Source organism: Phalacrocorax carbo, chromosome 17 (assembly GCF_963921805.1).
Source record: "Phalacrocorax carbo chromosome 17, bPhaCar2.1, whole genome shotgun sequence".
Taxonomy (NCBI): Eukaryota; Metazoa; Chordata; class Aves; order Suliformes; family Phalacrocoracidae; genus Phalacrocorax; species Phalacrocorax carbo.
In genome coordinates, this window is record NC_087529.1 from 9888076 (window position 1) to 9902799 (window position 14724).

Genomic DNA, 14724 nt, shown 5'->3' on the forward strand with positions numbered 1-14724 from the left:
GAGCCCTGGTTCTCCTTGTGGCTTCTAAGGGATAGCTTGCAGAGGGGCAGCTGGCGCTACAGGAGAAGCTACCTTCTTAACAAGGCTTCCACCTCACGATGCATTATCTAGTTATACATTTTATTACAAGTAGAATCATTACACAACAAAGTAATGCATATTGGAAAAATACATTTTTACAATGACTCCAGACAAACATTGCAAATAAAATGCCATTGTTCTAAGACTTCCTTTTCTATTTCACAGAGGGTAGTAGAAGGTTCAGAGTTACTTTTGTCACTCATACATGCTTTGATTTTACCCAACTCTGCTGGTTACAGGAAAAAGAGGACTTGCCTATTAACATTTGATCTACCATAAAAAAAAAAAATCCATTCTTGGCCTCTCATATTGTTACCTGTTAATTTGTAAGCACTACATGAGAAGTTGTATAAGCCATTGATCTCCAGCGCAGGAAGTCATTAAGGCATCTGTCAGCTTTCAGCCAGCAGCTTGCTACGCTCTGTTAGTACCTTCAACACTAACGTTCTCACTCCACTTAGTGGTGTGAAACAGTGACTACGCCTTTTTCAGATACACATTAAAACTTTAGCCAGACTGCATTTTGTGCTTGTGTAAGAGTGCTGGATGACTGCAGTCAAAAGGAATCCAGTCTAAGAACAAAAAGCTACAGTATGAACCACCACAGACTTCCCATCCAGCCCTGAAGTGCCCGAAGCCTGGTTTGACAGCATCACTTCCCAGGGACAGGAGATGTTTTTTTTTTTTCCATTTACCCTTCTGTTCAATGCTTGGCAGACTTGAGGCGCAAGTTAATAGATACCCCTGCTGTCTCTAAGTGGTAAGAGGGGTGGGGTTTTTGGTCACAACTGTAGTATGCTACAAAAAAAAGGAGGAGCAGTTGTTTATGGAGATAGAAATGTGTTGACCACTACTACGTCACCAAGTGCCTCCATTCACATTTGTACCCTGCAGCAGAGCATTGCCAGCAAAACTCCCCCCAAAAAATCTAAGAGTTCAGACCAACACTAGGCAGAGCATAGACTGACCCCCCCCAGTTGTCTGGTGGGGTCAACCTCCTTAGTTGAAGAGCTAGAACAGAACTAACTTGGGTTTCGGGTCAAGTTGTGAGCTTTTCCTCTTTAACTCTGGCAGAAGCTATTTAGAGTTGGCTGGAAGGAAACTATCTCAAAGGCACTTTGAAATGATCAATTTTGCTGAATCTAGTTGCTTTAGATTTAATGAACACTTCAGGCTGTACATTATTGATAACCTTAACTTTCCTTTCAGACTTCAGTCAGAAAGAAAGCTGGTATAGTATTGGCTGTCAAAAGCCAACTAGGAGCATCATGTATGGTTTCACAGAGTTTCAGGTAGTTAGAATTAATAGTCTACTTTTAAAAAGAGCAACTCGCCAGCCTTAAACTTGCCATTCAGTTAAGCTAAATTATGACCAGATCTACATTTTATATCATTTAAAAGGTTGCTTATTCTCTTAGAACTGAGCTCCTTGTTCCCTTGCCCCTTCCATCAGGGAAGTCACTGAAAAAGTGATGTTTAAATGCTTTAGCTATTACAAGTTGTGCAGTTTTCCAATTAGGTTGAAGTCTAGAGGCTGTGGCCTTGGAAGAACACTCTTCTACCACTGCATTTCAGTACTCTGAGCACACACTTACCGCGCCACAGCACTGCAGCTCCAAACCAAGAAGGAAGCCAACATGTTATCATGGGATACACTATAGTCAAGACTTCTTTCACCAAATGTACTTTCCATCATTATCTTTCATTGCTAGAGACTTGCAACCAGTGATATTCTGAAACATCAGAAAGCAATGGACTAGAAGTACAATGTTTTCCATCATCTATTTCACTCAGAAAACACTGAACTAGCTTGCAGCTAAATGCTTCAGACACCATTATTTTCCACCGCTTTCACCTAGAGTGTAATGCCAGAGATGCACCATTTGTACTAGTAACTGTGTTACAGGGACCAGTTGTGTTACCCAGGGCATTCTGTTGGAACATGACAGCAGCAGACACTAAAACAGTGAGGCAAATTTGTATTATCATCCATTATTCTCCTCTAGTGTTACAAGGGTGAGATTCCAGTTATAGTATACGCATATGGGAAGATCAAAGTGCAGATAAGTGAGACTTGACGTGAAATTCATCGTGCAAATGTCAGCAGTTACACCCTCTCCCATCCTTTTCTTGTACAAGTTTGAGGTTTTTTTCAAGCGAGCCTCCCATAAAAGCAGCAGTCTGGTTTATCGTCTCATCTCACTATAAAACTGACAAGTCACTGTTCCAAACAGGGCAATGTGTCACCAATTTGTTCTTAATGTACACAGGAGATAACAGTCATTAAATAAATGCATACCAGTTCATGGAGTAGAGATGAGGAATGCTGAGTTGAGTCTAAGTTAGGCTCATCTCTTGGGATGAAAACAGCTTTAACATGGCATGTAGTTTTGCTTAAGTACATGTTTTTTTTTTCCTGACTGAAGCCTTTGCCCACCAAATCACAACCCTGTCTTTCAGCCAAGTACTTTCCTGTTTACGTAGACAATGTGGTGGTAGATTTTTATAGATTCAGCATGTTTAAGAGAGCACAACCAGCCTAGATTAAAATAACGCAGCTTAATCCAAGTGTCTGACACCACACTGCCAGTTCAGAAGCCTTCCTTCAAGGCCAGAGGCTTAATCTTAATAGGAAGCCTCCGAATACACTCCCACTCACCAGCAATCCTGCTGAAAATGGACCCAAATTTAACATCTAGAGGTGCAGCACATTCTACACTGGTAGGGTTACTGACTCTCCTGCAGCAGTTAACCAGGGTCTTGAAACCAAAGGAAAGTGCTACTCTCCCTCATGGGATTCATAATGCACTTCAGCATTTATTGCTGTATCGCAAGTTAGACTACTTAATCAGTTTTAGTGTTTCTCCACTTAGCATATGCTTAGGCCTTTCAGCACACTTACGGTCATTTACACAAGTTTCATGAGTTGGAAGGACTAGCAATGTAAATATGAAAGTGCAAAGTAGACTTTGACAGCTCTAGCAGATACAAACGAGTATTCACTGGCTAAAACAATCTTGCACTTCTCTTCAACATGCTAAAGCTAATGAGACATTTACTGAGGAGGTATCAAGATGTGGATCTGCAATTCTGACTGCTTTGCATCAGATGTTGTAAAGCTTTCTATCATAAGGCCACAATTCTTGAGCTATGCTTAGAACTAATCCCATTTTTGAAGAGTTTCTGGAAGTCAATAGTGGTTGCAACAGCTCAGTCTAGCTTCACAAGAAGGGAAAGGGAGACATTTCTATTTAAGACAAAGCAAAGAAAAGGTACCTGGTTACCCTGAAACTTAATGCCATCTCTACTAAGCAGCCTGAAAGCCACAGGACTTAATAGAGTTGCTCAGTGCAAAGCACCATGTCAAGGACAGACCTGTTTTATGTCGATTCAAACATCAGCCTAACAATTCTAGCTTCCATATCCCACTGCAATTAGAAGAGGGTCTAAATTCTTTTCACTTGTTTCAACAATCCACTCGAATTCCTAGTGAAGTCTATCACAGCCCAATACATTTACAGTCATACTAAGTCATTTATACCAGAATATATCATAACAGGGTCCTTAATTAGCTCAGTCTATTGCAGAAGACAATTATAGGCCTCCTCTTCCCTATCCAGAGGGCTTGTAAGCAGAGCTGCTGTCAGGAGCACTGACTGGGAATCCCTTTACTTCCAGAGCATACTAGGAGACTCCTCCCAGAGTCAGGACATCAAAGCAGATGTTGCAAACTCGAACTGGCTTGTTCAGATCAAATTTTATGATAGGAATCTCCTTTGTTGAGCACTTATGGCAGAGCAGGCGTCCACAGTGTCGGCTGTTGATAGAAGAGGGGTGGGAGAAAAGTGAATTTACTCATAATGAACACCAGGCGTTTACTGATATTCTTTATCAATGATAATATCACTAAAAAGGTATAGTAGCAATTTAAATGCTGCATTTTTCTTGTATCTTCTGATCTCTCTTGTATAATAATCGAGTACTAATGCCACAGGCACATGCTGCTTCTATACTAGCCAGTCACCGAGTACTACTTCAACTGATGCACGTTTCGTTTCTCTGGAACACTGGGCTAAGAAAAATCTCAGCTTAACATCCATCTAACCCAGCATAATTTGTGGAAATTCAGACTAGCTAGGAAAAGGCAACTCGTGTCTACACAAGAGCAACTCATGCCAGCATCTTCAGTCATTTCCACATCGCAAACAGAACCCCTAACCTAAGATGGCAGCAGCTGCCCAAGTCTGTCACCTGTTTCAGAGAAGTCAGGATCTAAATTTTGTTTCACCACTGAAACTGTAACATGATTTCTCATTTCCAGAATATAAAGTGCACAAACTGCTTAAGATATGATTTTAGTCGGACCACAAGTTACTGATCTAGGACAGGGCAGAACATTTCAGCAGGATTACTGGTCATACACCTACATTAACATGGACGGTTTCTTAAACCACCAGAAGGAACAACCCTAGCTAAGTTTGGAAGACAAATCCATTTCCTTGTAACCACAGCAAGATGTGTCATATTACCAGTGATGTTTTCTTGTCGTAACTCCAAATTTGGCAGTGCATTCATAGCAGTTGGAGCCATCACACCAAGGGGGTTCTTTTGTCAGCATATCTGTTAGAGGCAAAAATGTAAAGACAAAATGGGCTCAGACACCTCGAGTACCCTGTAACATTAAGGCGGCTTTTTCCAGTTTTAGGTTGCATCCAGTATAGCTGTCCACAAACAAGACTGCAGCTACTGCGAGAGTAGTTAAATCAATGTAGAGTTGCTTTCATCAACATCCCTTTCTCCACAGTGACTATACAGTACAAGTTAAAAAGCAGTATCTAGGTTTTAAGCTACATTAGACTATGACACCAACCATGAGCCTCCAAGTCTATCCTTCTAGAAAAGTTAAATATTTAAGTCTGGCAGGTCTGAATCGTGCAACTTTTCAGCTGATCATGAGAAAAATTAGTATTTCTACCCCCAGTTAAATCAGTGTAATATTCAGAAGTTCAGCCCCTCTGAAGTTACTGTCATCTAAGTCAGATGTCCAGAGTTCTTTCCTCCACAAAAGTATTTCAGAAGCATGAGCTTGAAACACTTTCCAACTGTAGCAAGTAGTACTTACCCAGCAGTCTGAAAAGAAGCTGTTTTGTAGCAACTTGGTAGTTGAAGATATTGACTCCCTGATTATTGTTAACTCCAAGACGAGCCCCAGCTCTCACTATGGCACGACACAAGTTTGCATTTCCCTTCATGTAAGCCAACAGGAGCACTGAAATATAAAAGCCAGACATTTCCCTGCTAACAGAGCGGTAGGTCTTGCATTCCACTCAGTCCAGAGTAGGATATTTAGGTCTTTTAAGTTTCCGTGTAATGTCTGCATCTTACTGTATTTAACATACTACTGCCAATTATTCCAGCTTTAAGAGTGACAGACCATTAATACAACTTGAGTGACTTTCAAGTTCCATAGCTATTGAATCTCACCTACCTGTGTTTCCTTCAGCATCAGGTTTGTCTAGAGGGTATTCTGGCATACACTCCAAGAAGAGGTCACAGATGGCTGCTGCATTATCTTTCCCATATTGTCCCAAAATATGCATTGGTGTCTGGCCTCTGGGGAAAAGAGTTTGTTATCCTGATCAAAGTCTGCTTGCTACTGCAGTTACTCATCCAGCTCTCCTTGTTTTCAAGTTTGGTTCAGACCAAAACAATGCTACACCTAAGTAACTCCGTACATCACCCACAGCTGCCTACTTTAACTTCCTTTTCTTAGTATACATAATTTCCACACCATTTAGACACAGCATGCTTTGCACACTTCACTGTAATATTAGTGTAGAAATACTATAGTCCAAACCTTTGGTGTTTTTTATCTGGTCATACCGGCACATATTTCAAAAATAGACTGGGTTTTTTTTTTAGTCTGTTAAGACCAATTACCTAATATTAAAGGCTTCTGCATCTACATTGCACTCTGTGAGGAGGACCCGGATATTATTTAGACGGCCATGCATCACTGCCAGATGAAGAGCTGAAAAGTAAAAGAGAAGCTTCAAGAATCTGAAGTAGTTAGTGTCAGCAATAAGTACAGCCTGATAAAATTAGGCAATCCCTTCCATTTGTCCCGCCTTCCCTGTGCAAAACTCCTTCCACCAGCTTTAAATTCTTGGACTTTCATTCTTTTTCACCTTTGAAGAGTGAACCCATTCAGTGGGCTCTACCACTAGTAGATACCATTAACAGACCTACTGCAGTATTTGCATCTATTGTAGAACTTCAGATGTTTACCATTATTTCCATTTTCATCTACAGCTGCAAAGTCTACTCCATTCTCCAGAAGGACTGAACAAATTGTGGGCAAATCTTGCTGGGCTGCTAAGTGAAGAGCAGTCTGACGATGCTTCGTCAGTTCATTCACCTGGGCACCTGCAAGCAGCTGTCAAGATGCAAGAAGGGATATGTTCAAAGATGTTTTCAGGGCTATTAGCCAACAGCTTATTTCTGCAAATGAAGCACACAAGACTCCGCTGTACAGGGATACTTCTAGGCCTCCAGCATATATAAAATGCTATCAATGCTGAGCTGCTGCAACTTGTGTTCACATTCAAATCTGCAGAAAATGCAAGGTAAAGTTCCTCCTTCAACGTGAGCCACACTAGGTAGTGATTGCTGCAAATCAAACATTCTCATACAAAGGCTACTGATGCAGCTCAGCTAACAGCACAAGCTAAGGGAACTTCATGCAAGTCTGAGTTCCGTCTCAGGAAAAGTGGTGTCACCTTCAGCTGACTCACTCCTCCAGCCTCCACACAACATGCAGTAAGGCAGAATGGGCATTTTTAAGTAGAGGAAAAAAGTGACTCTTCAGTACATACCAGATTACGCACAATGATCTCTGAGCCAGCTTGTACAGCCAGGTGGAGAGGTGTTAGTTTGGAGGCATCCTGGACCCGAGAGTTTACATTAGCCTGTACACTTATCAGGAACAGCACACTCTCAATGTCTGAGTTCTGAACAGCTACATGTAGGAAATTCCGACCTTTATTATCAACCTGTGGCAGAAAGGGCACGCAAAATGAAATCCATTATTTCTGTAGAACAGCAAATTGTTAGGTAGTAGGACATTTTCATCAACAGATACTCGCCCCCTCTACTTAAGGTAAACTGTAGAGCCTTGTTCTTTTCTCTGCTTGACATTAGGGACTTATTTGATAGATGTGACTATCAAATAAGCTGAACTGAAATTATCAGCTGCAACTGCTCACTCTAGTCTGCTTCAGACTACTTTATTTCTATTTTATAAACTTGTCATTTCTTGACCACACACTAGAGAGTATGACAGACAAAAGGTTAACAGCTGTGTAGTAAGTACTGAGCAGCAGTTAATGATAAACTCAGTTAAATGAAACAAACTTGAGTCAATCTGGCAGTTAACACCTGAAACAAGCAACATGCAATCCTGCCACACTGATGCAAAGTATATTCATTTTTTGGCTTAATACAAAGTGCACATTGTTGTTCATCTTTGCCTTGAAGCTGATGTTAAAGCATATTTAGAACTGGCTGTATTTGTAACCACGTTTTAGATATATCACAACAGCTCACTAAGCACTCAAATATTTTCATTACTAGTTAAACTTACATAGGGTAGGAAGAAACTCCTGAACAGCTGCCTGAAGTGTCAACTCCAGAAGCCTGAAGATACAGTTGGAGGTTTTATAGTTCAGCAGTGCAGCACAACATCTATTATTCAGTTATTTTAGGTCAGGGTTTCTATTCTGGATAGCTTTAGGAAAGCTGCATAATAGATTTTCATAGTAGTCCAGCAGAAGACAAGGGTAGAGTTAGAACTTTCTCCTTACATATACACATATGCCTGTTCCTGAATTTACTACTGACATCATGAGATAAGGTTTGATAAGACACTAATCCTTGATGTCCTTACTCACACATAGCATGTATACACCTACAGTTTCCTAATAAATCCTGCTTCAGAAAACTGGCATCTGTCAAATGTCACTGCACATAAAGCCATAAAAGGATAAAGCAGGATTTGCCTGGGGAATACCTGTTACCACAACTGGTGCAGTAACACAACAAGCATGCTTTGAATACTCCCAGCTTACCTGTTCAGCAGCTCCTGGTTCCCTCTTCAAAATTGCTTCAGCTGCTTTGTTATTTTTGTATGTCATAGCACATGCAAAGGGAGTCATTCCTTGCCTGTCACGTACATTTAGCTTAATATCTGGATGTGAAATCATAAGCTGAATGATAACATTATGTTGGTTGCTAATAGCAACATGGATTGGAGTTCTTCCTTCTGCATCCTAGAAGGAAACCAGAAAGTTTGTTATATGAAGGTTCAGGAATACACAAACCCTTCCTTAAGTCTGAAAAGTAGAGAAAGCTTATTGGTTTAGTTCTGTGATATGCCCAGCTGCGACACCAAACAGCTGCAGTGGGAGCACAAATCCACAGTGTAAGTGAAGAAAATTGGTATTTGTTTCTCTAAATAGGCTGACCTCAATCCTTTGCTATATAGCCACTGAAGTAGCTCAGAGTAACGTTACTCATAGTCAGACATTTTTGGGACAGAGATGAGCATTCGGGACCATACACAGGTATTCCAAGAGAATGCCTTCCAACTATAATATTAGTTTGAGGTATTTGATATTAATACTTTATAGCATTAACAATTTGTAGAATTCAGTTTTTATCTGAAAGAACAATGTACAGACCACAGTATACAAACCTGAGATATCATTTCCATAGATTCAGCACTACAGATATCTCCCTAGCTTGACTCTCAGGCACTAGCACTAAGTTTTCTGGAAGCTAAACACTTGAAGTTCCCTCATTGAAAAACAGAGCAGCATCAGGTGTGTTTGTTATGCAAGCAGTATATCAAAGTCTAGCAGATTCAAATAAGGTGTTTAATCGCTTGTCCCTATCAAGCAGCAGTTCACAGTCATGGCTGCTTTGTGGCTATGTGTTCTGCCAGTCATTTTGATGTCATTTTCAATAGCACCAGGACCTAGAAGTGTTACACATTCATTCCTTTTGTTATTTGTCAAGCTTCTGTTTAAGGATTACTGTATAATCAAAAATGAAGTGTAACTCTGTTACCTCACCTCAGTTTACTCAGTAACTGAAGACACTTCCTAAACATACTAGAAGTAGAGTATTTTGTAGTTTTACAATACAGTTGATCTAGTGATTAATTGCAGCAGAATACACCCCTACTCCTGCCTTCAATTCACACTAGGGAGAAAGGAGTTGAATTCCAATCATTACATCGGAAAACTAACACCGCAAGAAGTTTTCTGCATCACTATTTTCCTTCAGTACAGCTTCCTGAATTAACCCATCATAGGGGCAGGTAAGTACTTGATCTGGTAACAAGGGACAGGAAAGAAAGCAGAACTGCAGCCAGTCATCACATTGGCTCAGCCAGAGTAGAAGGATGTCCTTTTTCCTATCAAGCAAAATACACAGCTAAGAGGGCAGTTTGTTTTCACTACATTAGAGGCAAAGAATCAACCTCAAAGAAACTGTGCACAATTTCTCTACATACCTGAGCATTGACATTGGCACCAAACTCCAAAAGGCACTGGATCACCTCTTCTAGCCCCCAGCAGGCTGCCAAGTGTAGGGGTGTCTGTCCATCATGAGCTTCTTCTTCTCCCTCTCCATTCGGGCCTGGCTTTCTGGGACTATTCACGTCACAACCACTAACACAAATACAACACAATGAATTTATTACACTTAATCCAGATTTAAACTGTTCCAAACATAGGTCAGAAAAAAGTTTGCAAGAGCTGATCCTGCAACTACTATCACATTCTACATAAGCACAAGTTCCTGGGTTTAGTTTGCCTCTTGTCATCAGGAATATGATGCTAATATAGATAAGTGAATGTGCCTGTAAGATTAGTCAGACTTCCAGAAGTGCCACCCACCCACCAAAAGTCTAGTGAAGCACATACCAGTTACTAGCCAAAATAGCATTCAAATAATTCATGCCAGGAAAATATGTGACTGCACATTAGAGAGTTTGTATTTTAGAAGGGGGTCTGACCTGCGAATAAGAAAGCATGCTATTTGTTCACTGTTTTCATCGATAGCTCTGTGAAGAAGAGTTTGTAAGCAGCCACTTGGTCCCGAGCCCCAACAGGTTGAATCACATCCATGTCTAACCTGGAAGAAGCAGCACAATGAGGCAGTGACATTTTACATCTCCAGCAGGCTCCTATACTTCATATAGGCTTTGACTAATGCTTCTGAAACATTATCCCTTCGAGATAAAATTTGAGATGCCTTATCTATCCTTGTGACAGTCATTGAATTTCAGGAAACTAATGTCCTCTGGACCATTATTCTATTGCTTTACTATATAATACTTAATTAGGTAGTGTTTACTACAAGTTCAGATATTGATTCATATGGTCCGAATATAGACATCTTAAGCAAGTTTGGGTAATGGTTACCTCGCTTTCAGCAGTGAAAAGCGCCTAAAGTGAGTCAAATGCAATGTCTGCTGATGTTACTTGAAGGTCTCACCCATTTACTTGTTTTCCTATACATTCAGTGAATCACAGATAGAAATACTGCTCCTGGAAAAAACTAATATTTATATTCTTCTACCACAGAACTACTTACTCAAGCAATGTGGCACTTAAGTCTTGACAGACTATTTGCAAGGTTTATACATGAGTAGTTTCAGTGCTCACACAGATTCTTATCCAACACCAGCACAAATGGTCAAGTACAGTTACAAGATGTATTTCTCAGCTCATCAGCACAGCTTTTAAGTAGTTGTCTGCTAGAGACAATAACCGGATATCAGAGACAAAGCTTTCAAGTAACTTCCTTATAAAGGAGACATAAGGTCTACTTATGCCTCCTAAGAAATCTCCTGCTGCATCACTTACACCTGAAAGTAAGTAGTCTTAAAAGTAAATAAGCCTTTAAAGGCTTTCCTGATGGAACTTCAAGATGCAATAAAAATCAGCACATAGTCTAAAGCATAGATATGGGTGTTCAGTATTATTCAGGACACCTATCATTATACAAGCCTGGTACACTACAGATTGATGTTTTTAGTAAATCCTTATTCTTTCCAAAATTAGGAATCCGGATAGGATATTCTATACTCTTATTACAGTGGCTAAAAGCTATTTGGCTATACAGACTACAGTGTTTATAAAAGATTTCCCAAGAAAAATAAACTTCTGGTGAAGAAAAAGCTGTGGAAGTTGAACAGTGGTGTAGAACTACTCTTCTCATGCATTGAGTTTTTTTGCTGATTTGTGCATTTTGCTAGCAACAAAGGGCCAAAGTGAGACTCAATTAAGTCAGCTGACAGTCTTACCAGAGTTGATGCAATATCTTCCAAGTTATTTTCTAAGGCAAGCCATAAAGGAGGATTTCCTTTCTCATCTGGCACAGACATATCTGCTCCCCTGGTACAAATAGCATCAACCACAAGAGGGAGCTGATTTTTTATAGCTAGCTGCAAGGCAGTCTCTCCATCCTGTGTTCTGCAATAGGTACAGTTTGATGCGTGTTACTATTGCAATATAGTGAGGTCTCATGTTACAGTAGTTTATTGGCAAAGCCAAGAATTATCTCCTCATGCATGTATTTTTGCTGTGGTAAGACCTTATCATTGCAGGCAAGCAGACACAACATATTAGTTTTTCATCACAGCTACATAGTTTACCTTTCTTTCTCCCCCCACTTTAGTAGAAAGTGATTGTCTTCTGAAGTTTGAAAAGCACGTTAATGTTCTTAGCTCAGAGAACGCCACTTCCTTAAGTGCAGCCATTACTCGAACAGAGTTCCTTCAGAGCAAGCTTACTGCCACAGAAGTGAACAGCTTTGTCTGCACTGTGGTAACACTTCAAGCAACAGTCAGAAATACCAACTGTTAAGAAACTGAAGTTAGAACAGTGGTATGAGGCAGTTTGTACCCATGACACTCATTACAGTAGAGCCCACCAAATTTCAAAGACAACCTGTCAGTCACAAACAGACAAATGTTTTGTTCAGACAAATTGATATGTTAGACTAGGAGATGCTCAGGAGGCAAGTTCTATCAGAATCTTGTTGCTGGAGCTACATCTAATTAAGAAAACATGCAGCTCCAACAAACTGGCAAATAGATGAGACGATATAAGTTCAGTACCATGCCCCTAGGACTTGAGAGCCTGTTACAGAGGATTCTGTTCTACCTAGAATTAAGTGGCATCTCCCTCTGCAGCCGCTAGAGGAAGTACTGACCAATGGAGCTATATGTAGGTCCAAGTTCACATATGTAAACCCTCAGCCATAACAAGTGTTTGCTTTTTATGGCATTAAATGCACAAGTCATTATTTGAAACCAACTTCAAGCCATTATATAAAGACAGTCATCCCCACCCAGTCCTAAATACATATCCAGTTCAGTGTTGTGTCAGTTAAGATCTTACCTGACGTTTATATCTGCCTGATGTTCCAGCAAGAAGAGTGCACTCTTACTGTCTTGTCTCTGTATTGCAGTATGTAGTAGAGTCTGCCCGTCTGACATTGTGTCATTGATGGACGCCCCAGATCCAAGCAGCTGAGCTGCTATCGTGTGCATGCCTAGAGTTAAAGCTCATTAGTATTCTACCTTCAGTTCTATAAAAGAAACACTGAAGATAAATAAAAGTTCAAGCTTTCAGTTTTCAGTAATTACAGTAAGAGACACTGAATCAATATTAGAACCTATTAAAATTTACATATATGAGCTAAGCCAACTCTGGCTCTACCCAGATTGAATATTCATTGACAGACTTACTGAATATTGATTACTGAGCCCTTTTGATTTTGCTTGAAGGCACAAGATATGGTCTGCTACAGGGCAAAGCTTTCCCATTAGTTCTGCCAATCTAAATGTAGCAGACTCCTCCTTAACTGTACCTAGCTTAATCCTTCATAGCACTTCAGACCTTTGTCCAACATATTAACTTTGGTATTACATTCATAAGCTATTCCCTTGAATATTACTGTATTAGATGTTTATCTTAGTTCCTCCTCCTTTAACTCAGAAGCAGATAAGGGCAATGGTAAGGAGAAAAGGAGAAAGCTACATTTTGGTTTCCTTTCATTGGAAAGGAAAGTGACAAGCCTGGACAGTAAAGCTGGTTGTTACATATGGATGACACCTAGCACTCCTGCACAGAGCAACATCACTAGCATTCAGCCTCCTTAAATCCAGAGTATGAGTTGTCATCCCCCATACAGCTACTGTTTCCAGCTCAGTAGGACTGTACTTAAGTTCAGGAGTGAACACATCACCTCTTTCTTTTGATGATGTCCTGATATTGTTGAAGAGTCACTTGGCTGCACACATCAGTATCTAGTTTTCCCCAAACCATTCCCCTCCACATTTCAAGACAAGAAAGCATCTTCTGATTCAGAATTTCAAGATTCACTCCCTTAACAGCTACTTCAAGTAGCTCACCTTCCCTTTATAAAGATCAGCATTACTGTATTAACCAGCACCTAGAACAGAGTCAACTACAAAGAGAAGATATGTTGATCTCATATGAAAACTACCGGGGAGTTCACAGTGGAACAGTTCTGCAGAACTTCAAGTACAGTTGTGGGTAAGAGGCTCCAGGCTACCTGCTAGTGAACAAGGGAAGCTGTAGGGCTAGAAATCTATCAGTAAGTCAGATGCAAACACTGAGTATTAGAAGCTGAAGGATCATCTAAAGCTCCCCTTGAGAACTTCTCACCAGCAGCACAAGCCAGGACATGAACACACACACACTGTTTTGTCTTAAAAATCTTATCCACATCATAGCTTCCATATCTCTGTAAATTCTCCTCTTGCTTTGAAGGCACATACCTGTCCAAAGAGCCAATCCCAGCACAGTCTGGTCTCGTGAGTCCTTTAGACTAAAGTCAGGAATAATTTGCAAGTTGTTGGTAGCATGAAGAGCATTAGCTGGAAAAAAAGCATAAGGAATTACAGCATTCTTGTTCTTGACCAGCAGATGTGCTCTGAAAGCTGCGGGAGTAGCAGTGTCACATTTTGAAGTAGGCTGCTCCTTTAGCAGTCACTTTGAAAGACCTGAGAACGATATCTTCAGTTTCCCTGATGGAATACTGCTTGGGATTCAGGTAGTATTGCCACAACTACCTGATCTTCATACTTACACTAAAAAAATTCAGCTTTCCAGCTAAGAGGCTTAACCAGCCCCCTTTCTACCTCCATGTCCAAATAGACTGGCATATGCAAAGTTCCGAGAACAAAGAATGGAAGCTGTGCTGCAAGACAGTAGCAGCATCCCTCCTTCTCAGCTCCCTGGGATACTCTCCCCAATTCACCTGCTCCCTCTAAATCCCACTTGTGGCAGGAGACAAAATAGGCCTTGCTTCAGCTGCCAAACTCCCTTCCTGCTGCTAGAAAGGAGAAGCTGATCTAGTAGCATTTAATAAACTTTCATCTGCTGGTATTTCAGTACTCAAGTCTCAACTTTGCTACAATACTGGCATTACTCTCTACAAAATCCTCTTAAAGAGTTTAGGGAGGCAGAAGTCTCATCATAGAAAGATGCCTTTGATTCCAACATTTACCTGAACCAGATGCTTTGATGGGGGAAGAAAGAGGAT

The 14724-nt window shown here is 40.5% G+C and overlaps 1 protein-coding gene across 1 annotated transcript in view; it reads right to left on the reverse strand.

Moving 5' to 3' along the window:
- Positions 1 to 101: 101 nt before the first annotated feature.
- The window catches only part of ANKFY1 (ankyrin repeat and FYVE domain containing 1), a 33540-nt gene continuing 18917 nt past the window's right edge, over positions 102 to 14724 (reverse strand). The window contains exons 13-25 of the mRNA XM_064467596.1: positions 13958 to 14056; positions 12552 to 12705; positions 11453 to 11621; positions 10160 to 10278; positions 9656 to 9812; positions 8208 to 8408; positions 6957 to 7133; positions 6370 to 6517; positions 6022 to 6112; positions 5570 to 5694; positions 5204 to 5350; positions 4611 to 4701; positions 102 to 3898 (exon numbers count right to left, since the gene is read on the reverse strand). Of these exons, the coding sequence (XP_064323666.1) occupies positions 3766 to 3898; positions 4611 to 4701; positions 5204 to 5350; positions 5570 to 5694; positions 6022 to 6112; positions 6370 to 6517; positions 6957 to 7133; positions 8208 to 8408; positions 9656 to 9812; positions 10160 to 10278; positions 11453 to 11621; positions 12552 to 12705; positions 13958 to 14056 (1811 nt within the window). The 3' untranslated portion in view covers positions 102 to 3765. The remainder of the gene's footprint in view (positions 3899 to 4610; positions 4702 to 5203; positions 5351 to 5569; positions 5695 to 6021; positions 6113 to 6369; positions 6518 to 6956; positions 7134 to 8207; positions 8409 to 9655; positions 9813 to 10159; positions 10279 to 11452; positions 11622 to 12551; positions 12706 to 13957; positions 14057 to 14724) is intronic.